This window comes from Psammomys obesus, unplaced genomic scaffold, assembly GCF_907164565.1.
Source record: "Psammomys obesus unplaced genomic scaffold, mPsaObe1.curated_primary_1811, whole genome shotgun sequence".
NCBI classification, from domain to species: Eukaryota; Metazoa; Chordata; class Mammalia; order Rodentia; family Muridae; genus Psammomys; species Psammomys obesus.
Window position 1 is genome coordinate 6467851 of NW_026590809.1, and position 24874 is coordinate 6492724.

The window sequence follows — 24874 nt, forward strand, 5'->3', positions numbered from 1 at the left end:
ATATATATATTCCTAAATATGTTTCTGAATATATATATGCAGTAACAATAAAAATCAGACCACAAATTTGAACGAGAATAAGGATAGATATATGGGAGAGTTTAGAGGACAGAAATGGGATGGAGAGATGTTGTAATTATATAATTTGAAAAATATTTATAAAGCATGGAAAGTGATTAATACTTAAGAACTATAGATTTTTTTGTTTTACATGCAATATGAACCCATTGCTACAAATTAAATGTTTGTGCTTCTCACTGTTTACACTCCATTTTCTAGGCCGCCATTTTGTCCCATGACTTAATTGTTGATCTTAGTGCCTGACCTGTTGGTGTGCTGTTCAGAAAGTTGTCTCTTTTACTGATGTGTTCAAGGCTATTCACCACTTTACTAGATTTAGTGTGTCTGGTTTTATGTTAAGGTCTTTGATCCACTTGGATCATCAATAGGTGGAGCTGAAGAAGTCTTATGAAAAAGCAGGGAGGAAAGACTGAGGGAGCTGGTGGTATCAAAAATATCACAAGACTTACAGACTAAACTAACCTGGGCTCATGAGGTCCCACAGAGACTGAACCACCAACCAAAGACCATACATGGGCCAGGCCTAGACCCCCTCTACATATGTAGCAGATTTACAGCTTGGTCATCATGTGGATCCCCTAACAATGGAAGTAGGAGCTGTCTCTGACTCTGTTGCTGGCCTTTGGATCCCTTTTTCCTACCTGGTCTGCCCTGCCTGGCCTCAGTGGAAGAGGATGTGCTTAGTCCTGCTACAACTTGTGCTGCCAGGCTGTGCTGGTACCCCTCAGGGTTCTCCCATTCTTTGAGAGGAAAAGGCCCAATGGGAAGGGGGTGTGAGGGTAGGACTGGGGGTAAACAGGGGAGGGGGAGGGATTCAGGCTGTAAAGTGACTAAATAAATAAATAAGTGGGGGAGGGGGAACAGACCTGCAGGACCATAAGAGAGCAGCCAGAAGGTGTTCACTTTGTTGGTCAGCTGACAGAGAGCCCACTATAGAAATGTGGGAAGTAAATGCCTACTGCTTCCTGCTATCAGGGCATGAGATTTTATCACAGCTGCCTGAGCTAAGATATTCACCAGTTTCAGGTACACGTCATCCCGATTTATAAAAGAGTAAGATTGAAACAGAGCTTGCTAAAAGTGATATAGAAAGATCTAAAATCAAGGACTGACCCCAACACAGAGATAGTGGTTGACTTTAATACTCCACTGATACCAATAGACAGATAACCCAGAAAAACAAACAAACAAGCAAAACTAAACAGAGAAACTCTGAACTCTGGACTTAAATGGCATCATAAATCAAATGAACCAAACATATCAACAGACATTCCACCCAAACACTAATGAATGCACATTCTCAGAAGCTCATGAAATTTTTAAACTGACAACATATTAAGACACAAAGCAAGTCTCAAAAAAAAAAAAAATAACAGAGGAAAACCGAAATTGCATTCTGTCTGAACACAATGGAGAATAGGTGAATAGCAACAGTATCAGAAACCATGGAAAAGTACACAGGCTCATGAAAACTAAACAGCACAGTACCGAATCATAGCTGCACCAAGGAAGAAAGCAAGAAGAAAATTCTGAAATTTCTTGAATTTAATGAAAGTGAAAATACATCATACCAAAACCTGTGGGACACAATAAAAACAGTCCTATAACACTATGCATGTGTTTTGTATTAATATATTTGAATATATATGTATATTTATTATATATAAATATTATATTATATTATATTATATTATATTATATTATATTATATTATATATATTATTTATTATATATTATATAAATATATAATATAAATTATATATTATATATTATAATATATATATAAATATATATAATATATATATAAATCAAGGCTGAAACTAGAGAAAAAGAAATAAACAGAATACAAGGAATCGGTAAAATGAAGAGTTGGATTTTTTAAAAGATTAAGAAATATTACCTTGATTTTGAATGGACTACTCAGAATTCTGAACTGAGGCACTATTTAGAGCCCCAAAGTCTTCCAGGCTTGACATTCTACCAGTCATCAAAAACCAGTCCTTTGAGTTAAGGCATTAAAGCATTTTGTATAGTTGCTTATCTCCCAAAAGACAAGAAAACATTATGTACCTGTCACTATTTTACCAAGTATAAAAAGAATAATTATATCAAATTTGGGAAAGGTGAGGTAAACGTTTATCTTGTTGCCTCAGAAATTTCTTAAGAATTGGGTCATAAAAAAAAAAATTGAGTGGAACCAGATTAATTAAAAAGAAGCCTGAGGAATTCAAGTAGCAATAAACTCTCTTACTTTCCTCTAAAATCAATGAAATAAAAAATTCCATAAGAAGGTTGTATTTGTCCTTTAGTGAAAGAGAAAACTAGATGATTCGGTGTTCTTTCTTCTTGAGAAAACACCATCACAAGAAGAAAGAATGCTGTTGCAACTCTGTAAAGATGCTGACACACTGCCTGTGTGATCCGTTCTTACCAATGTTTGAGTTCGATGAAAGAGACAAGAGGCATCTCCTGTACATTTACAGTAAATGCATCCCCCTTAGACGACACTGAGGATACCTGCTGGCCTCAGGTGACTCACAGGAGAAACTGTTTGCTCATCTCCAAAGGATCTGTTATTTCTCTTGTGCTGTCATTTGCTGTGGCTCTCAGGATCTGAAGCTACAGCTTCTCTATACCTTGAATCTGTATTCACAGACATAGTCAACAGTGCTTTGCAGTGACTTGATAAATGTAGGGCAGACTTGCACAGCCAGTGAATCATGACTCTCCAGATAAAAGGGAGAGTTGGAGGGACAGAATAAATCAAACTGCGATTCACATACTAGATAATAAAGGAACTGTCCATGCTCTCAGGTAAAACTATTCTCCAACGTGACCAAAAAAATAGTGTTTAGTGATTTTTAGTTAATGAGGCATTTTGTATAGACAATAGGTTTATAGGAAAGTTAAACAGTAGCAGGCATGTCTCTGTTATAACCTATTTAATAAGAGAAAATGTTTCAATATTGAAAAATATTATTTGATTATTAAGAATATGACAGAATGGTAGCTAGTACATAATCTTTTCTGTGGGGTCCAATTCTGTTACTATTGCATTTAATGAATTTTTATTTTAATTTTAATTTTTTATATACTACAATTTATTCACTTTGTATACCAGCTGTAGCCCACTCCCTCATTCCCTCCCAAACCCACCCTCCCTCTCTCATCTCCTCCTATGCCCCTCTCCAAGTCCACTGATAGGCAAGGTCCTCCTCCCCTTCCATCTGACCCTAGTCTATCAGGCCTCATCAGGACTGGCTTCATTGTCCTCCTCTGTGGCCTGGCTAAGGCTGTTCCCCCATCAGGGGGGATGGTCAAAAAGCTAGCCACTGAGTTCATATCAGAGACACTCCCTGTTCCCCTTACTAGGGAACCCACGTGGACACTGAGCTGCCATGGGCTACATCTGAGCAGGGATTCTAGGTTATATTTAGGAATGGACCTTGTTTGGAGTATCAGTCTCAGAAAAGACCCCTGTGCCCAGAATTTTTGGTTCTGTTGCTCTCTTTATGGAGCTCCTGTCCCCTCCAGGTCTTTCTATCTCCACCTCTTTCATAAGATTCCCTGTACTCTGCCCAAAGTTTGGCTATGAGTCTCAGCATCTGCTTTTCTAAAGAGTTTTATTTTATTTTATTTTATTTATTTTATTTATTTTATTTTATTTTATTTATTTTATTTTATTATTTTATTTTATTTTATTTTATTTTATTTTATTTTATTTTATTTTATTTTATTTTATATGTGTATTGGTGTTTTGCCTGCATGTCTGTCTGTGTACCATGTGCATGTAATACCTAAGGAGACCAGAAAGGGCATCAGTTTCCCCCTGGAACTGGAATTATAGACTGTCATGAGCCAACATATGGCTGGGGATAGAACCCAGGTCCTCTGGAAGAGCAGCCAGTACTCTTAACCACTTTTAAAAAAAATTATTTATGAGTGCTGGAAGCTGTCATTTTAAACTCAAGAAATTATTTGTAAGTTTCTCTTTTTTGTTTATAATCCATTTTTTATAATGTATTTTTTGTTTCATACATCCCTATTGCAGCTTCCCCTCAATCCGCTCCGCTTAGTCTTCGCATTTCATTTTCCCCCATATACAACTTCCTCTGCCCTCAGAAAAAAACAGGTTTTCCAGGGACATTAACCGAACACAGTACAAAGAGATACAATAAAACCAGGCAAAATCCCTCACATTAAAGCTGGGTAAGAGAACCCAGTAAGGGAAATGGGGTCCCAAGAACAAGCAAAAGAGTCAAAGATACACCCAACCTCCTACTGTGAGGAGTCCTCACAAAACACCAAGCCAACAACATAATACATGCAGAGGACCTAGCAAAGACTCATGCAGGCTTCTGAGATTGCCGCTTCAGTCTGGGTGATTTCCACATGAGCCCTGCTTAGTTAATTCAAGGACCTTGTTCTCCCAGTGTCCTCAACCCCTCTGATCTCTGAGGGGAGGGACCTCCAACCTGGGCTCTCTCTCTCTCTGCCTAATGTTTGGCTTTGGGTCTCTGCACCCATCACCCATTCCCACCAGCTGCCAGAGGCAGGCTCTCCTATGATGGCTGAACTAGGCACCAATCTGTAAGTATAGCAAAACATCTTTAGAAATTGTTATATATATATATATATATATATATATATATACATATGTATATAATTTTTAAATTTATTACTTATTTCCGGTTATGTTTGGTTCTGCCCTAGGTATCTGGGCTACCCAGTCGCTGGTTTCTGGAATCCAGCAATGTCAGGCATAGGCCTCCATTCATGACATGGGCCTCAAGTTAAGTCAGACATCAGCTGTCCACTCCCACAGGTTCTGCTTCACCATTACCCCAGAACATCTCATAGGCAAGACAGATTGTCAGTCAAAGGTTTTGTGGCTGGGTTGGTGTCCCATTCCCAACACTGGTAAACTTGCCTTGTTACAGAAGATGGACAGTTCAGGCTCTGTATCTTACATTACTAGGAGTCCTTGCTAAGGTCACCTTCATAGGTGACAGGAAGTTTCCATTGCAATATGTTTCCACATCACCCCCCAAATGCCCTCTAATACCTTGAAAGCAAAATTACAGATTTATTTCAGCATTGCATTTAGTAATTGCCTTCTTTCTTTTTGAAGTAAGTTGTAAACACTTAGATCATAAGTTCATTTATCTATGCCTATGTATATGTGCGATTAATACATTTTTAAAGGGTTTATTAATATTTGTTCAATGAAAAATGAGAGAAGAAAAAGAAGGCTGGTTGAGAGGGGGCAAACAAAATGAAAGGAGGAAAAGGTGACAGTGGTGGTTTGAATGAGAATGGTCACCATAGGCTCATCTGAAGGTTGCAGCCTCGGTTGGTGGAACTGTTTGAGAATGACTAGGAGGTGGGTCCTTGTTGAAGAAGGTGTGTCATTAGAGCTGGGCTTTAAGGCCAAAACTCACGCTCTTCCCAATATCCCCCAAATCACTGCTGCCTAATGGTAGTCTCAAGATGCAAGCTCTCGGCTACGGCTCCGCTACCATACCTGCCTGCCTGCTGCCATGTCCTCCACCATAACGACCTTGAGCTCTAACCCTGCAAAACCATTAACCCACAGATTAATATTTTCCTCTACAAGTTGTCTTAGTCATGGTGTTTTGTTGTGACAATAAAAAACTAACAAATATCACAGCACTTTGTGTCGTTTCCGGTTGATGAAAATGTAGTTTAGAAAAGTAGGGAAAGTTTTCTGCTCAAATGACTTGCCTGCCAGTCATCATGAATTAGAGAGGATTTTATGCATAATTGACACATTGTGCAGATCCTTGAGAGAAAAAGCTGTTACTTCTGAAAGGATGGCATTTCTCATGTTACTACACATGAACAAAGAGAAAAATAATTCTCTGTGAAATCTTATATGACAAATATAGTAGATTTATGTTGTTGCTACAAAGACTGTAACTTATTTCATCATTACTACTTCTGAATACAACTGTTTCACATCAGCCATAGTAGCATTGAATTATATTAACTGCACACATCCTGTGTGAAAGCCTGCATTAAAAAGATATTTCTAAGAAATCTTTGCAAACACATTCTCAAGAATATGAGCCGACCACTGCCCAGAGCAGAAATGTGAGAGTTAATTATGTAACATAAAACAAAAGGCTTGAGATTCTCAGCCTAGAGACTCTCAGACCTAAATATAGGTTACAGGTTATGATGTTGGTAGATATAAATACAAAGAAATATGTATGAGCGTCATAGTACGACAGTTAGATACATATTCATTGAACAAGTTACTGGCTTTTATTTTTGCGTTTTCTCCCGGATAGAAATCTCTGATATTCTTCTAGCCTGAAATCACCCCTGCCATCAACTAAACAGAACACTTGGAAATAAAAGTATCACCTGGACAAAACTGCACAAGTGCTTCAAATGCTCCAAGCATGGGGCAGGCCTATGACTCAATGTAAGAAAAAAAAAAACAAAACAAAACGTGACCCAATCATCTAGTATTCACCCTGACTATAGAGACATAGGCTACTTTTAAATTTTCTCTGGTACCATTAATTGTAAAGGAAAGCAAGGAGGTTTTTCTGTCATGCTTCTCATCTTGGAACTATAATTTGTCTTTCATTCTCTTGTCATTGGTGACACAATCCTTTCTCTTCATTCAACATTCAAGATTCTACTCTAATGAACTCATTCAGAGCAGAGAACAAAACAAACAAACAATCAAAAAGAACCCATGGGCCTCTTCATGATGGTAACCAACAAGCCAGTGGAAGAGGCTGGCATTAAACAAATAAATAAATGTGCTATATATCAGAATGAGAGAAAACTATTTAAAATGGAACAAAGGACAGAGAGTACATGATGGGCTGTTTCAGGGACTAAAATCAAGAAAGGCCCTTAAGAGCAATTGATATTTAAGTAAAAATGTGAGTCAAACCCTCAAAAACTGACCCATGAGGAATGGAAATTCTAAATAGCAGAGAAAAGCACAAAGAATTAGTGTGTTTTAAAAGTCAGGTGGCGACTCTGGCTGGAGCGGAATGATCAAGAGGGAGAGGGCAAGCTGACGTGTGGATGGACAGAGTCCAGTGAGTGCTTGCACTGCACACGTGACAGAATGGAGAAACTGTTGGAAATAGTTTGATATAGTTCAGTTACACAAACAGGAAATTAAAAATTAAATCTGTGACCTAGATTCCAGTAAGAGAAGCTCTATATGAGAACAAATCTCCTTCTGTTTTTCTTTCTTTATTATTATTATATTTTATTTTATTAATAACAGCTTATTTCCTTTGTATCCAACCTGTAGCTCCCTCCCTCTTCCCCTCTCAACCCCACCCTTCTTCCCTCTTGTCCACCCATGCCCCTCCCCCAATCCACTGATAGAGGAGGTCCTCCTCCCCTTCCATCTGATCCTAGCCTATCAGGTCTCATCAGAAGTGGCCGCATTGTCTTCCTCTGTGGCCTGGTAAGGCTGCATCCCCCTGAGGGGGAGCTGATCAAAGAGCAGGCCAATCAGTTCATGTCAGAGATATTCCCTGTTCCCATTACTAGGAAACCCACTTGGACACTTAACTGCCATGGGATACATCTGTGCAGGGGTTCTAAGTTATCTCCGTGCATGGTCCTTGGTTGGAATATCATTCTCAGAAAAGAACCCTGGGCCTAGATTTTTGGTTCTATTGCTCTCCTTGTGGAGCTCCAGTCCCCTCCAGGTATTTCTATCTCCTCCCTCCCCTTCTTTCATAAGATTCCCTGCACTCAGCCCGAAGTTTGGCTATGAGTCTCAGCATCTGCTTTGATACTCTGCAGGGTAGAGTCTTTCAGAGGCCCTCTGTAGTAGCCTCTTGTTCTGTTCCCTGTTTTCCTCCTCTTCTGATGTCCATCCTTGCCATCCATCTGAATGAGGATTGAGCATCTTACCCAGAGTCCTCCTTCTTGATTAGCTTCTTTAGGTATACAGATTTTAGTATGTTTATCCTATATTATATGTCTAATAACCACATATGAGTGAGTATATACCCTGTGTGTCTTTCTGTTTCTGGAATACCTCACTCAGGATGATCTTTTCTAGGTCCCACCATTTTCCGGCAAATTTCATCATTTCCTTGTTTTTAATTGCTGAGAAAGTCTCCCATCCAACAAAAGCCAACACAGACCTTGAAAGAAAAATCCCTTTCCATATTTCAACAGCAACAAAACATTAAGGTAATTGGAGATCAATCTAGCAAAGTATTAAAAGATTTTAGGGAGAAAAGTTTAAAAAAAAAACATTAAGATACAAAGGGAAACTTACAGAGATCACTTATTAATTAAAAAAATTTAATTTCAAAATAAACCAGTTCCCTACACTTTTAATGGAACTGGGAAGAATAATTCTTGCATTTATATAGAAGTTCTTTATACCTAGCAGGGAAGGTTCCAGCACTTTCCCCCCTAGAATTTCAATGAGTGAGAATAATAATATAAGGGATATCTTTTAATAGATTCAAATTTCTTTCTTACTTTAAAAGAATCTAGAGGTCTTAACTTCCTTATAATCAAATCTTTTGGCTCAGCTTAGACCAGTTAAAGAGCGGTATGTGAAGCCTTGGTTAGGATCCCCTTTTTAAGTCTTCATTCTTCTATGTAAATCACAGTGCTAGAAATTAGAGCAAGTAAGTGCTTTATATATGCCAAACTGGGTATCTTTCATAATTAACCTGTGAATTACATACCAAAAGTAGAAACATCTCTAAGCTCTGTCTCTAATATGGGAAGGTTTTAGTCTCATGTAGTGTATATCCTATACAAATGCACTTATGTGTGTGCTAACCTCTCTAGGAGACAGATATGAAAATAGATTCGTCTGCATCCAACTATTAAAGATTGTCAGCTGAAACAATGGTCCATGCTCATACTAAATATACATCACAATTGGCAGGTGAGGAATCATTGGCAAGAATATTTCTAAAAAGTAAAAATTCAACACTTTTAGAATAGAAACTTGAGAGATTTATGTTAATGCCTGAAACCCTATGCCCCATGGGAGCGTGCCCTATAAATATCTCTATAGAGCCAGCATGGCATATGAAATTTATATTGCAACCCCATTCCCATGTTGATTTCAGTGAGGAAACAGCTGTAAATTTTGAAAACCAATATGCCATAATGACACTTGTACAGCCTGCCACAGCTCTCGAGGAAATAAGCCTTTAACATTAACAGTGGGGCAGTATGGCACTGAGCTGACCAGCCAATAGGTTTTACAAATGTGAAGCACTGCTTTAATTTCAATACCACTAATAATGTAGATATCATATGGTCCTCTTCACAGCCTGGGGCTTGTGGTGCTCTAACTGAACAAACCGTAACCCCTTCGAAAGCCTGACTCAAAAAAAAAATGTTCATTGTTAAAGAAGTGGACTTAAGAAATGGACTGCGTGAGAGATACAAAATGTACTGTGACTTTAAAAACCTGAAAACTGCTCTAAATACCAGAAATTCTCACTTCACTCTGCGAATCTGGGTCAAGCTTTTTCAATGCTGTATTTAATAAAAGTGACTCATTTATGCTATATGAAAGTTTTAATAATTTGGGATGAAATATTTTCTATTACATCAGAACCTTGTAAAACTCAGGTATTCTCAGCACATATCTTACAGTTCTTATATTTCAGTCTCTTAAGCATAGAAAACAAAGACATGTTAACGGATTCCCTTGCCCTGAAGGAGACTTTTGGATGTAATTGTACTCCTGGTGTTCCACCTGTTTTGTTTGTTTTTGTATGCTTTGGGTTTTTTGAAACAGACATACTTTAGAACAACTGGTATCAGGTACTATTACAAAATGTAATAGTCTCTGTATGGCTTGTGTAACAATGGTTCCAGTATTTCAAGTCAAATAATAAAACACTCAACGTTTTACAAAATACAGAAAGGGTAATTGTAGTGGGACTCCACATGACTGCCAGATAGGACAGGAAGGTGAGGAGAGGGAACAGGCTTTCTGTGTCTTTGATGATCCGCAGACATGGTTACATTAGTTAGGACCTAAAACAAAGTGACATCAGACATGCTTAGGGCTGTGCTTTGCTCCCAAGGGTTTGGTGTCTAGTCTCACTATGTTTTAAAGCTTTAAGGAGAAGTGCTTAAATAGCTCCTACTGGGACATAACTGATTTATATCCAAAATCTTATTTGGATTATACATTTGGAAGCATTTTTTTTTCCATTAGACAAATGATGATAGGTTAAATAAACAACTCAAAGAGTAAAAAAATCCTCTCTGTAGGGAAAAGCAACTACCATCAACTGTGTCCTCATAAATGACCAGGTGGGGTCCCCGCACACACAGAAGTTTCAGTAATATGGTGCCCTTTCCACTTACCCAGTTAAACACACACGTTCTCCTACCCAGTGGTACCAGCTACCCAGAAACTTCTAAATTGCAGTGTCCTTCTCTATTTATCAAGTCTTTATGTTTGTTTCCAATTTAGTTGACTCTCCTGAAATGGTTAGCTCACGCTTTAGCTACTCTATAATTTCTGTGATCTCCAAATTGAAGCCACAATTATGCCTCTATCATCTTCACACTCAGCCCATTTATGAATAAAACTGGTGATGTTGCATTTGTCCAGTTACATGTGACTGGCCCTCTAGTGCTGAAAGGTCATTTCTAGAACATAATTATAAATAACAATTTCACTGAAATAAATTTTGGAGCAGGGGAAGGTGGTAAACTGTTTACTGCACAAGCATGAAGATCTGAGTTCTGATCCCAGCTTCCACACATGTCTATAGCTCCAGAACAGGGAGGACAATGACAGGCAGATTCTGGGAACTTGCTGCCAGCTGGTCTAGCTAAAATGGTGAGCTCTGTGTTCAGTAAGAGAGGTGCAGAGTAATAGAGGGAGAGATCTAACTTCAACTTTTGCCCCTACATATGTGTATACACAAACCTATACACACATAAAAACATTCTTGCCAATATATGCACATACACAGAGAGAGAGAGTACATAAACAACCAAGGGAATCGTTTCCTTAGAATGTCCACAAGCATTATTTTCACTATTATGTTCTCTCAAGGCAGAAAGCATCAGCGAATACCTAATGTCAGAAAAGTGACATCTTAATATAATACACACAGACCCACAGGACTTAGGGTTAGACACATCAGTAGATGGAGTAACCATATTATTCCTCACAGATCCACTGTTATATTATGTAAACATCTCAAATCCCTCTAAATAAGCTCATGTCAGAACAGTTCAGGTGACTCATTGCGTAATTATTGGAGAGGTGACATTTTTTCTAACTGCAGCCACAGGTCTAAATCATCTTTGCATCATTTTTTTGTCCTTGAGATTGTTCTCTAAATGTTCTATTCCACTCTTCCAAGCATTCTATATCTTTAAAGAAAAGTAAAACTGCTGAATTAGTTCCTGGCAAGAATACAAGTATCTGAACAAATATTAAAATGCTAAAATATGAATAATCTTTTCCTAACCAGCTATCATATGAAGAAGCCAATTTGACTTGAAGAGATGAGAACTGACAGTCATTGGCATTGACACCATGAAAAACAAACAGTATGAGAAATGCACAGAAAAGCTACAGCTCTGTTATCCTGAGAAGTACTCTGAGTGGGAGGGAATCAATGCAAGATCTTCCATGAACTTATCAGGAAAACTCCAGAAATGAAATAATAGAACAAAGTGGAGATATATGCTTAACGAATAAATGAACCTCAAACGTTGTTTCGAAGCCAGCCACAAAGACTATATACTGGAGAAGTGGCTCTGCAGACAAGAAATCTCAATTCGCTTTCTAAATTGTTAAAACTTCATTGTTAAGAGTACCTGCTCTTAAATAATAGAGATATTAAATCATCATATGTTTTCCTCTTACAATATAAAGCTATGTATTGATAAAGCAGCAGAAAATGCAGGTTTACTAGCTTTGGCTGAAGAACAGGAAGTCAGGAAGTAGATACAACTCACCTCTGTCTAACCAGGGAATATGAAAATAGCTCAGATCCTACTACAGGGCACAGTCTCTTCAGGTAAAAACTCTCAGAATGAAAACTGTATTTTTCATATTTCTGATTTAAATGTTGCGAAGGCCTCTTCACTGATTACAGTCATAATGTTACTATTGAGTATTCTGATTAGCTTTACTAGCAAAAATAAAGTCTAACAAATGAACTAAAAACTATTCACATGGTAGAAAGACACTAGAAGCCCTTCAGAGTTCAGCCCTCGGGAGACCAGGCTACTGGAAAGACAAAGAACAAGGAACCACTCAGTAGTATTTCCTTTCACTTGCACCACTCTGCTGCTGCTGTTTCATTTGCTGGGATTTAAGTGAGTCAAGGGTTTCAACTCTGTAAGGTCTGCACTTTTCAGTAAGCAATACATACAGCCAAGCACACTTCATTCTTTCAGAGAAAAGTTTCAGACTAAAACTGTGTCCTCAGGTACAATTCTTTTGAGAGAATGAAGAATGAGAAAAATTAAAAATACCTAAAAATCCGAAGACTTTCAGGAATGGGACCTACGTGATATCACACGCTAGCAGTTACTCAATTGAGTTAAGTACATGTGAACTAGGTTAAATACTCTACTGGATCAAAAGATGTGTAAGGTGCATATATCGGTCTATCATCCACATTCAAAGAGCTGACATGAATAAAGATGACTGACAACCTGAAATGAATACAATCAGATTCTCTCGAAAACGTTATTAGTGTCAAAAAATGTTCATTACTTCTCCAAGGTTGTGTCTTCTTTCCCTTGTTAACAGCACCTACTTCACTATCAATAAAAGTATTGTGCGCATCAAAAAATATTTTAACGGCATAGAGCAATATAACTAGACATAAAATAAAATTGTCATGGCTGTCTTCTAGAAAAGAAGGTTTGTCCATCTTGTAAGAATATTTCTGGACAAGCATGACGACCTGACCTAGGGTCACATAAAAAGCAAGGTGTGACTGTTTGCCCATAATGCTAACACTGAGGGGGCAAGAGAAGAGAAGGACAGGAAATTCCTCGTCAGCCATCCTAACCAAAAACTGTGAACTTTAAGTTTAGTGAGAAAAATGATAACCCAAGAGAATAGAGAGTCATAAAGCAGGGCACTTCTCTGGCCTCTGAATACATCTCCACAGATACATGCAAACACACCTCCAAACACACATGAATAAAAAAGAAAATTCCCTAACTTTAGGAACTAAAATTAAAAGGTATTTTTAAATTATGTTTTTTTTAATTCTAATTTATAAGAATTTCACAGACTCGCCATTTACATCTTACTGCAAAACTCACTGAAGCTAGACTGTAAAAGGTGAAAAGCAAAGCTGTTCATGTTGTTGGTAGTTGTTAAAGGGGGCAGGACACCATTTAGTTCTGTTTTGTTGTTGTTTGTTTGTTTGTTTGTTTTTTTTTTGTACTTCTGAGGTATGACCCAGGACCTCACATAGGTTAAGCAAATACTCCATCACTGAGCTATATCTGGAGCCCCAGTCCTTCTCTATGTAATTGTGTTTTCATAACGCTGATTTTGAAATATCTCCACAAAACAAAATAAAATCAACTTCAACTTAGATTCAAGAGACTTAGGTCAAACATTCAGTCTTATAAATGAATTTAGAAGTCCCTTACACCTTGTCCTCATGTGTCAAATGACCAGAAAACCCTACGATATCAACGGAGATGAGAGATGTATACAAGCCAATTGGCTAAAATCTCTATTAAATGAGTCAACATAAAATTAAATTAAGTTCAAGGTTAAACATCTACAAAGCAAAAAAGAAACAAAAACTTAGATAACTATAATTAACAAGTAATAACAGCAAACACTTATTGAGCTCTTATAGTCAAATATTTCACATGAATACAACACTTTCATGTAAACCTTACCACACAATAATGGCCTGTGACAAAAGGAAGGATAAAAACAGCCTCCTAAAGACAAATAGTTACCGAAGTGTAGAGCTGGGATTCACCCGACTGTAGTACATCCCAAAATAATCAGTAAGCAAAATCACACTGTGAAACTATTAAGTTGGATATCTTATATCTTGAATACCAACACCTGCTTATTTCTGAAATAATTGTTTTGCCGCATTTGGTTTTGAAATTAAATTATTGTAAATCAAAAGAACTTAAATATATAACAGTAAATTAAATACATTTTAGAATACTCATATAACAGATTAGTATTCACTCATAAATAATGTGATAAATGTATAGCCTGAAAAAGGAGTATCACAAAGAAACATGTTTACTATGCAGAAAATATAATTTTCATAAAAATGTTATATGCACAGTGGAGGCTAGAAAGAAAGATTTTATATGTTAACAATTGCAATTTATTGGAAGTTTTATGTATTATATTTTCCACATTTTCCACAGTCAGTATTTTGTCATGTTTAAAAACCCAAATAACTAACCTAGACATGGACACCGAAATTCAAAATAATTCAGATGCATTTGACAACAGATAAGCAAATAGTCATAAAAGCTGAGAAAAATCACACCTACCCTGTCCCCCATTCCTGACCCACAGCCCAGCCTCCATCACTGGAGACCTTTGGCTACCCAGAAGGAACAAATGAGACTTCTACATTCCAGGCCCCCGCCTGCTGGGTGACCCTGGACAAGCCCAGCATCAGGGAGCTATGCCCTGTCCCCAGTCCCTGCACACTCCATCTCTTGGAAAATAGCCCTAGCTGCATTCCCAGAGGCCAGGAGCATCAGGGACCACCAGGCGAGACCTTTCTGCCCACAGTCTCCTGACTCTCCTGTCCTCCCAACAAATCTAGCAGCAGTGAGCATCACCCAGTCCCTGCTACACCTCATTACTGGTCTACAGCTAAGCCTCCAGACCCTGCGGTCTGCAGCCACCTGGGATAGAAAGAGGCCTGCAGCCATCAGAGACCACCAGAGATAAACCTGCTCTAAAGCATTCTATTCCCTAGCCCACAACTTGGTGTGCGTTACCTGAGGTACAGATGACTAGGAGCTAGCAAAAGTACACAAACAACAAAAGCCAGGGTACATGGTACCACCAGAACCCAGCTAACACACTACAACATCCTACATACAACACACTACAACAAGCCCAGAATATTTTAACACACCTGAAGCACAAGACAGTGACCTTAAATCCAGTCTTATGAAGATTATAGAGGCCTTTAAAGAAGAACTTAATAAATCCCTGAAAAGCACATAGGAGAGGTCTGCCAGCGGTTGCAAAGGCAGCCTGTGCTGGAGACCACCGGCAGAGACAAGGTCTGCCCAGCTATGCCTGCAGGTCGAGAGGTAGCAACCACTGGGGACTACCAGCAGGAGCAAAGTTTGCCTGGGACCTTTGTGTGCCAGTTTCCAGGACCCCAACTCTGCCTGCATCCCAAAGATACCATCCACTGAGCACTACCATCAGTGGTGAGGTCTTCCCTGAGACTTCTATGAGGGATTTCCCAGGTCCCAGCTCTGCCAGCAGTTCCAGAGGCAGCAGCCATTCAGGACTACCAGCATGGGGAAGGTCTGCCCAGTGACCTCCATGCGCCAGATCCCTGGTCAGAGCTCTACCTGTAATACCAGAGGTGGCAGCCATCAGGGGCTATCAGAGGGAGTAGCCAAAAGGGACTACCAGCAGCACAGCACACCAGTGTCTGGTCTCCAACTCTATCTGCAATCACAGAGGTGGCAGCCATCAAGGACTAGCAGGGACCTCCAAGCTTGACGACACCAGGGACAACCAGAAGGCTAAAGGACAGTGTAAGAACACAACAAAAACCAGGGCAATATGGCACCACCAGAACCTAGCTATCCTACTACAGCAAGCCCTAGATACCCTAACACACACGAAGCATAGGAAGACATTAAATCTAATCTTATAAAGATGATAGAGGACTTTAAACAGGAAATGAATAAATCCCTCAGAGAAATAGTAGAAAATAGAATCAAACAGGTGAAAGAAATGAATGAATCCCCTAAAGAAATACTGGAAAATATAAACAAACAGAAGAAGGAAATGAATAAAACTGTAACTGTTAGAGACTAGAAAAGGGAAATAGAAGCAATAAAGAAAATACAAACTGAGGCAATCCTGGAGATGGAAAATCTAGAAAAGAGAACAAGAACTATAGATACAAGTATCACCAACAGACTATAACGGATGGAAGAGTGAATCTCAGGCATAAAAGATACAATAGAATTAATCAATACATTGGTCAAAGAACATGCTAAATCTAAAAATATTTCTAATGCAAAGTATCCAGGAAATTCGGGACACCCTGAAAAGAGCAAACTTAAGAAAAAATAGGAATAGAAAGAGAAGATTCCCAGCTCAAAGGCCCAGAAAATATCCTCACCAATATCATAAAGGAAAATTTCCTTAACATACAAGAAGCCTACAGAACACCCAATAGATTAGACTGAAAAAGAAATTCCTCCTGCCACATAATAATCAAAACACTAAATGTACATAACAAAGAATATGAAAAGCCTCAAGGGATAAGGGCCAAGTAACATACAAAGGAAGACTTATTAGAATTATTAAAATTATACCAGAGTTCTCAACTGAGACTTTAAGAACCAGAAGGGCCTGAGCACATGTCTCGCAGACACTAAGAGACCACAGATGCCAACCCAGACTACCTTATCCAGCGAAACTTTCAATCACCACAGATGGATAAAACAAGATATTCCATGAAAAAAAAAAAAAAAAAAAACAACAAATTTAAACAATATCTTTCCATTAACCAAGCCCTACAGAAGATACTAGATGGAAAACTCCAACACAACAAGGGTAACTACACCCAGAAAAGCACAGGAAATAAATAACTTCACACCAGCAAAAACAAAAAGGAAGCACATATACATTTACACCACTACAACCCATATCAAAGTTACAGGAATCGACAAACATTGGTCATTAACATCGCTCAACACATGGACTCAATTCCCCAGTAAAAATCCAGGCTAACAGAGCGGATACAAAAACAGGATCCATCACTCTGCAGCATACAAGAACCACACCTCAGCAAAAAAAGATGAACATTACCTCAGAGAAAAGGGCCAGGAAAAGATTTTCCAAGCAAACAGACTCAAGAAACAAGCAGGAGCAACTCTTCTACTATTTCATAGAATAGACTTTCAACCAAAATGAATCAATAAAGACCGGGAAGGGCACTTCATACGCATGAAAGGAAAAGTCCACCAAGATGATGTCTGAACATCTATGCCCCAAATGCAAGGGCACCCACATTCATAAAAGAAACATTGCTAAAGGTTAAATCATCCATTGATTCACACACAGTAATAGTGGGGAAAATTCAACACCACACTCTCACCAATGGACAGGTCATTGGGACAGAAACTAAACCAAGAAATAATGATGCCAACAGATGTCTTGAATCAAATGGACTTAATAGATGTCTACAGAACATTTCACCCAAGCACAAAAGAGTATACCTTCTTTTCACACAGAACCTTCTCCAAAATTGATCCTATACTTGGTCACAAAGAAAACCTTAACAGATACAAGGAGATTGAAATAACCCCTTGTATCTTATCAAATCACCATGAATGAAAGCTGGAACTCATCATCAACAGGTAACAGGGGTGGGGATCAGGGGTGGGGAGAGGGGGTGGTGAGGGTTGGGAGAAAGAACGGAAAACAGCATCTCTAGGACAGGGGAGGCCCTTAGGTGTCTAAGGGGGTAACTTTTCAGTTGAGACTCCTGGCGGGGGGAGATGGTTTAAGAAACCTAAAGTGGCCTCCTCCTGTAGCCAGGTGAACTTCCAGTGGTGGGAGGAAGGCAACAACCCACCCCTAAATTATGTGACCCAAATTTTGTCTTACCTACAAGAAGTGCAGGGATAAAGATGGAGCAGACACTGAGGGAATGGCACCCCAATGACTAGCCCAACTTAGACCCATCCCGTGGGAGAGAGTCAACCCCTTGTCACTATAAATGAGTGATACCCTGCTATGCTTGCAGACAGGAGCCTAGCATAACTGTCTTCTGAGAGGCTTCATCCAGCACCTTATGGAAACAGATGTAGAGACCCACAGCCAACAATAGGCTGAGCTCAGGGAGTCTTATGGAAGAGTGGGAGGAAGGAAAGAGGGAGCTGGAGGGGTCAAGGACACCACAGAAGATCTACAGAGTCAACTAGTCTGGGCCTATGGGGGCTCACAGAGACTGAACCATCAACCAAAGAGCTTGCATAGGCTGGACCTAGTCCCCCTACACATATGTAGCAAATATGTAACTTGGTCAACATGTGGGTTCCCTAGTAGTGGCAGTAGGGGGCTGTCTCTGACTCTGTTGCCTTCCTTTAGATCCCTTTCCTCTCGCTGAGCTGCCTTGTCAGGCCTCAGTGGGAGAGGATAAGTTTAGTCCTGCTGAGACTTGGCATGCTAGGGTGGTCCTCTACTTCTCTGAGAAGGGGAGAGAGGAATGAGGGAAGGGGGCATTCAAGTGGGGCTTGGAGGAGAGTAGGGAGTAGGCTGGTATCTGGCTGTAAAATGATTAAATACATACATACATACATATATACATACATGAATAAATAAGTAAATAAATAAATACATAAATAAATGAAAACAAAGCTGAGAAAATAATTCTAAGCATAATGTGAGCAGTGTCCAAAGTCCAAAAGTGAAGAAAGCTGGCAAGACTTCCCTGAAGAGCAAAGGAAAAAACATTTAAAAAATAAAATCAAGATTCAGTATTGACATGCAGACACCATGCAACTTTTGTGACCACTTTTCCTATATCAAAATACACTCCTTAAAATATTGTTTTTCCTTGATTGAATCATGAGTACATCATCATTAAACATGTCAGAAACTCATATGTACAAAGAAATGATAACATACAAAATATAAGCTGCAATTATTTTTACAAACTTGATAAAATATCAGAAAAATAAATTAAGAAAACAACTCTACTCATAATGGCATCAAGAAAGCAAAACACTTGGGAATAAGTTGAATCAAAGCAGTGAAGTATCTTTACATTGGGAACAATGCAATGAGAGGAGACACAGTGAGAGAAGTGTGGCACCTTCAACAAGCGCTGGGGAACTGGACATTTGCAGATAAAAGAATAAAGTTGTGCCTGTGCTGGGCTTATGACACATCCGGTGGAAGTGAATTACACTCAAGAGTAAAGTCTCAAACTCCAAAATTCCCAGTTGTTGACATGGCAGCTCTTGTATATGATTGGCTAGGAAGATTTGAACATCACCATAAAAGCAAACAACCAAAACACAAAATAAAAAATGAGACTTCATCAAATTAGAGAGCTGACACATGGGAAAAACAAGAACAAGCAGGCTGAAAAGGCACTCAAAAAATGGGGAAAACACTGTAATTTTGTATCTATGATAGGGGTTATTACACAAAACCCCATGAAAAATCCGAAATCCACAAAAAAGTTCAATTTGGAGTAGGGAAGGACCAGAATACACAGTTTAAAAAGTTCAAATATCTACATTGATATGGCCTGCTCTTTAATTACCCCCCCCCCGAGGGGGAAGCAGCATTACCAGGCCTCAGAAGAAGACAATGCAGCCACTCCTGATGAGACCTAATTGACTAGGATCAGAAGGAAGGAAAAGAAGTCCTCTCCTATCAGTGGACTTGGAGAGGGGCATGTATGCAGAGGCTGGAGGAAGGAAGGGATTGGGATGGGAGGAGGGAGGGAACCACAGGGGGGATACAAAGTAAGTAAAGTGTAATTAAAAATAAAAATAATAATAAAAATAAATAAATACTTGCAAAAAAAAGTTCAAATAACCAACAATAAAAAGGAATTCTCAAAAATAGTTTAACAGGGGTTTAAACAGGAAAGAGAAACTTCTCTTTAAAACCTAGAGAGGAGCCCAGCATGACGATACACAACTTTAATCCCAGCACCCAGGAGGCAGAGGAAGATGGATCTCAGAGTTTAATGCCATGGTCTACATAGCAATTCTAGGCCAGCCAGAGCTAAGCAGTGATGAGAACCTCTCTCAAAAATAAAATGCTTGAAGTACGGCTCAGTGGTTAAGACGCTTGCTACTCTTGCAGAGAACCAGGGTTCAGTTGCTAGTATCCAAATCAGTGGCTCACAACCATCTCAAATTCCAGTTCCAGGGACTCCACCACCCTCTTCCGACCTCTGCAGGCATCAGGAACACACATTAATGCATATATATGCAGACAAAACACTCGTGAAATAAATTTTAAAAAATCCCTGAAGAAAGGCTTTTTTAAGAGGGTTAAAGAAAAGAAAAAATAAGAAAATTCTCGATATCATTAATGTTCAGAGAAATCAAATCAAAATCACACTAAGAAATCAACAGACACATGATGTAATAGCTGTTAATAAGACAGGGATAATTGGTGAAGATGTGGGAAGGGAGAATATTTGAACACTTGTGGGTAAGAATGTAGATTGCTACAGATATTATAAAAAACAATATGCCAAACGTTAGACAGAACTCAGGAGTCCTGTGGAAGAGTTGGGGTGTTGGAGGTTGGTCTAATTTAAATTACTGGTGCTCAAGATCTAGTTACTACCTGCCAGATACACCCTTCTGTTTGTGTAAACTTGTCTAAAACTTTACACCTGATTTGTTCATTAAATGGCCTGTACCTGGGCAGTGCAGAATGGGGTAGGCATAGCTAGGATTCCTGGGCTTTCAGGAGACTCATGAGAGAAAGACAGCCAGGAAGAGAGGAAGAGGAAGGAGGCCACCATGCGTTAGCGTGGAGAAAAGACTCCAATGATGGGTGAAAAGGCCCAGATAAAGAATAAAAGCAAGTACTATGGGATTATGGGTGAAAGGTAGTCCAATTTAGGAGGATTCAGGTGGATGCCATTGGATGTGGGCTGGGAGGTGGGTGGTGAGGTTATTGAGAAAGTGTAAGTGAGACATCTGCCCAGCCCAAAGTAAATAAGGCAATTATAAATCTAACAGGTGTCTGCGTCTTATTATTTGTGATAGCGGGTAAAATAATACCTCCATGATAAAGCTAGGGCTAATAATAAATAATATATAGCTCAACACAACAGGGGGGAATGATAGAGGAAGCCAGAGGGGCCAACGACTCCATAAGAAGACCTACAGAGTCAACTGGTCTGGACCCACAGGGACTCAGAGAGGCTGAACCACCACCCAAACAGCATGCATAGACTATTCCTTAGACAGCCTGCACATATGGAGATGTGCAGCTTGGTCTTCATGTGGAGTCCCTAACAACTGGAGCAGAGCCCTCGCTGACTCTGATGTCTCCCTTTGGATTCCGTTCCCCTAACTAGGCTACCTTGTCTGGCCTCGGTGGGAGAGGATGAGCCTATGCAGTGACTTAATGTGTCAGGATGGGTTTGTATCAATGAGGAACCTCACCCTTCTCTAAGGAGAAGGAGAGGGAGATGTAGGGGAGGGGCATGTGAGGTGAAAGACTGGGAGGAGAGGAAGGGGTTGCAATCAGAAGGTAAAGTGAATAAATAAATAAACTTTAAAAAGCAATATGGAAGTGCTGCAAAAAATATCAAACAGAGCTATTATGATTCTGAACAAGGTTATTAAATCACCATGGCAAAGAAATACCTATATTGTGCTCACTGCGGAAACGTTCTCAGTAGCCAAGGCATGGAATCATCTTGAGTGTCTGTCAGCAGAGGCGTGAGTAAAGAAATGAAGTCTACATAAGCAAAGAAATCAAACTTATTGTTTTAAATGAAATAGTGTCATTTTGAAAACATACATGACACTGAAGGACATCGAACTAAATGAAGGAAAAAAGTCACTGAAAGAAAGAATAACCTCATTTATTCGATCTAAAAACGTTGCCAATGGTGCCACCGGCAATGTGCTAAGAGGTTTATAAGGCTCATATGCTTTCCAGGGGAGAGGGAACAACGAAATACAGCACACAATTTTAAAACAAGGTTAGTAAGAGGAAGAAAAGATAGTAACCCTGCACGGCTCGCTTAAACCTTGAAGCAAGCAGTTCCCCCCACCCTCCCCTCCACACATACACAAATGCAAACCGAAGCGAGCTGTGAGCAAAGCAGATCTGCGGGCTAGCAGTTTTGGCATGACACACCACATCATACACCTCAAATACTTTTGTTAGTTAGACTTCAGTAAGTCTAGGAAAGAAAAAAAAAAAAGCTTAAAATGCTAATTCGTTTATTAAGAATGCTCACACCTGTGACAATTTTACTTCTTACTAGTTTTTAGAGAAGAGAAAAATGTCATTTTATGTATGTTATTAAATATTAACAGATAATTCTGTTTACTGTTCAGAACAAGATTTTCCTTGTCTGGCATTGCCAGGGATTGTGCTCATGAACCTTGTATACACTGGGCAAGCTCTGTTCTACAGATCTATACACCCAGGAAGAAATGATCTTCCAACTGTAAAATACTTTAGCTTACTATATTTGTGCCTTTGAAGCTGACTGTGTTCATCAGTATCAAATCAAACTACCCAGGAATAAGATTTTTAGCAGCATTATTTTAATTTTGTAGATTAAATCTATTCTGTATGATTTCCAGAAATACATCTCTGAGGCGAGTCCTTGTGCATGGCATCCTGTGGTGGGGCTCTGTCCTGTCACCTCCTTCCCTCGCTCCCTTTTCATCCTGTGCTTGAATCCTCTGAAGCCAGGAGTCAAGATAATTCCTTTTAAATTGCTTTTCTCAGGTATGTCATATCCGTTGAAACAGTAATTAATATACTTAGCTAGATGTAACTACTGGAATATCAAAATATGTATTTTAAAGTAAGAGTGGAAATCATCTTTACGCTCTCCAATTAAAGCACAACTTTAATTTCTTTTACCTGCCTTTCCTCGATATGGGTCGAGCTCCGATACACACACGTTTGAGGGAAAGAGCTTAAAGGAGTAGAGGACGGTAAGGGATGTGGGGGATGGGCTCAACATAAATTTTTTATGTGTGCATGAAAACATCCGTATTTAATAAAATGCAACGTGCAGTAAATATACTCACTTGAACAATAAACCAAGAGCAGGAGAAGGAGCCACGAGGAAAAGCAAGGAGAGAAAAAGGGGAAGCAGGGCAGGACTTAGGGTGCAGGACTCACCCTTTTGGTAGAGATTCCAGAACTCGTCGACCTGGGCCTGCGTGGGGAAGTGGCCGCAGTCGTTGAAGTACTTGAGCAGCTCACCTCTGTCCAGGCCCTGCCAGTCTTCTCTCTTGGCAAACATGGTTTCGTAGACTAAAAGCCAAAACGGTAAAACAATATCGTTTCTTTTACAAATACTATACCAAGGCCCAGTCACCTAAAACGTTCTCCTGTTCGGGAGTTAACTGTAACTAGGCTTCTCTCCGCGCCTAAGGACAGCAGCCTTCAAGAAGCTGGTGTCGGTCTCCTCCCTTCCTCAGTGGTTTCACAGCATGAATTTCCACACAAGGAAACTCGGTCTGGCTCCCCATGGGGAAGACAGCACAGATGTAGTGGAACTATCTCTTTCATGACAAGTGAGCACAGACAGAAACTACACCATTCGCTGTAACCTGGGCCATTTTCTTTTTATTTTCATTGCCCACATTAATGGGTCTCAGTGTGACAATCTAATTCATGTACAGAGCACTGACCAATCGAGTCCCATTTAATTTTTATGTCAATTTTTAAAACATATAAGTGTATGGGGGATATGTGCCATTTGTGTGTCTGTGTGTGGCTTGCTTCACTTAACATAATATTCCTCTGTCTAGTCATCTTGCAGAAAATGGAAGTCTTTAACTTTCCTTTGTGGCTGACACTGCAGTATGTATATATAAAATGTGTTCTTTGCCCATGCATCTGTCGCTAGGCACTTAGGCCGATTTCATGTCTTAACTAGTATGAATAGTGTGACAGTGTTATGCCAATATGTTATGCCAATATGTGGGTATCTCTTTTAGGACTGGTGTGACAATGAACACAAGTATGCAGATATGTGTGCATATCTTTGAGGTACTGCTTTCACCTCCTTGGATAAACACTCAGTATTAGCTGGATTACATGAGATTTGTTTTTCTTTCTTTCTTTGAAAAAGAAAAATACTAGAGCCTGAACCTAGGGCATCATGCGTACAAGGCAAGTGCTCCACCGCTGCTGTTATCACTATCACGGCTCTTTTTATTTTTGTTTTGAGATGGGGGATCACTAAGTTGCTTAGGCTGATCGTGGGTTGGTAAACCTCTTGCAATAACCGTTAGAGTTCTGTAACACCAGATTGGCCTCTAAATCTTTCACTTCTTTTCAGCTTCTAATTCACACTCTACCCACTTGGATATCTATTATGCTTTGGGTTTCTGATTTGGAAATAAAATTAGAAACAATGTCTACATTTCGCTCACTGACTTTACAGAAACAGAGTGGGAGGGGGGGAATAAAACACTGGAGGAAATCCTACCCGAATGGCCATGCCAGACAGTCAAAACCATGAGAGACACGTACAAATTAGTTTTTATTATAGGTATGTGCTTTATTCTCTTTTCAAATCTATAGACTACGGCTGTTCCATTCGGGGCCCATGCCCATCTCCTTGTAGAGAGGAACTGAGGCCCTTCCTTTGTTTCTGAGCATTTGACTCAGAGTACCGTTATCTACACTTCACTGCCTCAAAGCTTCCTTCTAGCAGAAGACTTGACATCTAGGCAGGAAGCCAGCAGTCTCACAAACTTAAGACCCCTGTAGACTGGCCTTCAGCCCCTGCCTAGAGTGTCAGGGAGGGGCAACTGTGTATGAAAATCTAGTTTTTGAGAAAGTTGGCTCCATTATTTCTATGAA

General features: G+C 39.4%; 1 protein-coding gene across 1 annotated transcript in view; it reads right to left on the reverse strand.

Annotated features, from left to right (window-relative positions):
- Window positions 1-24874, reverse strand: part of Iqcm (IQ motif containing M) — a 324157-nt gene that overhangs the window by 142125 nt on the left and 157158 nt on the right. Inside the window, exon 10 of the mRNA XM_055609054.1 lies at window positions 23180-23314. Within this exon, the coding sequence (XP_055465029.1) occupies window positions 23180-23314 (135 nt within the window). The remainder of the gene's footprint in view (window positions 1-23179; window positions 23315-24874) is intronic.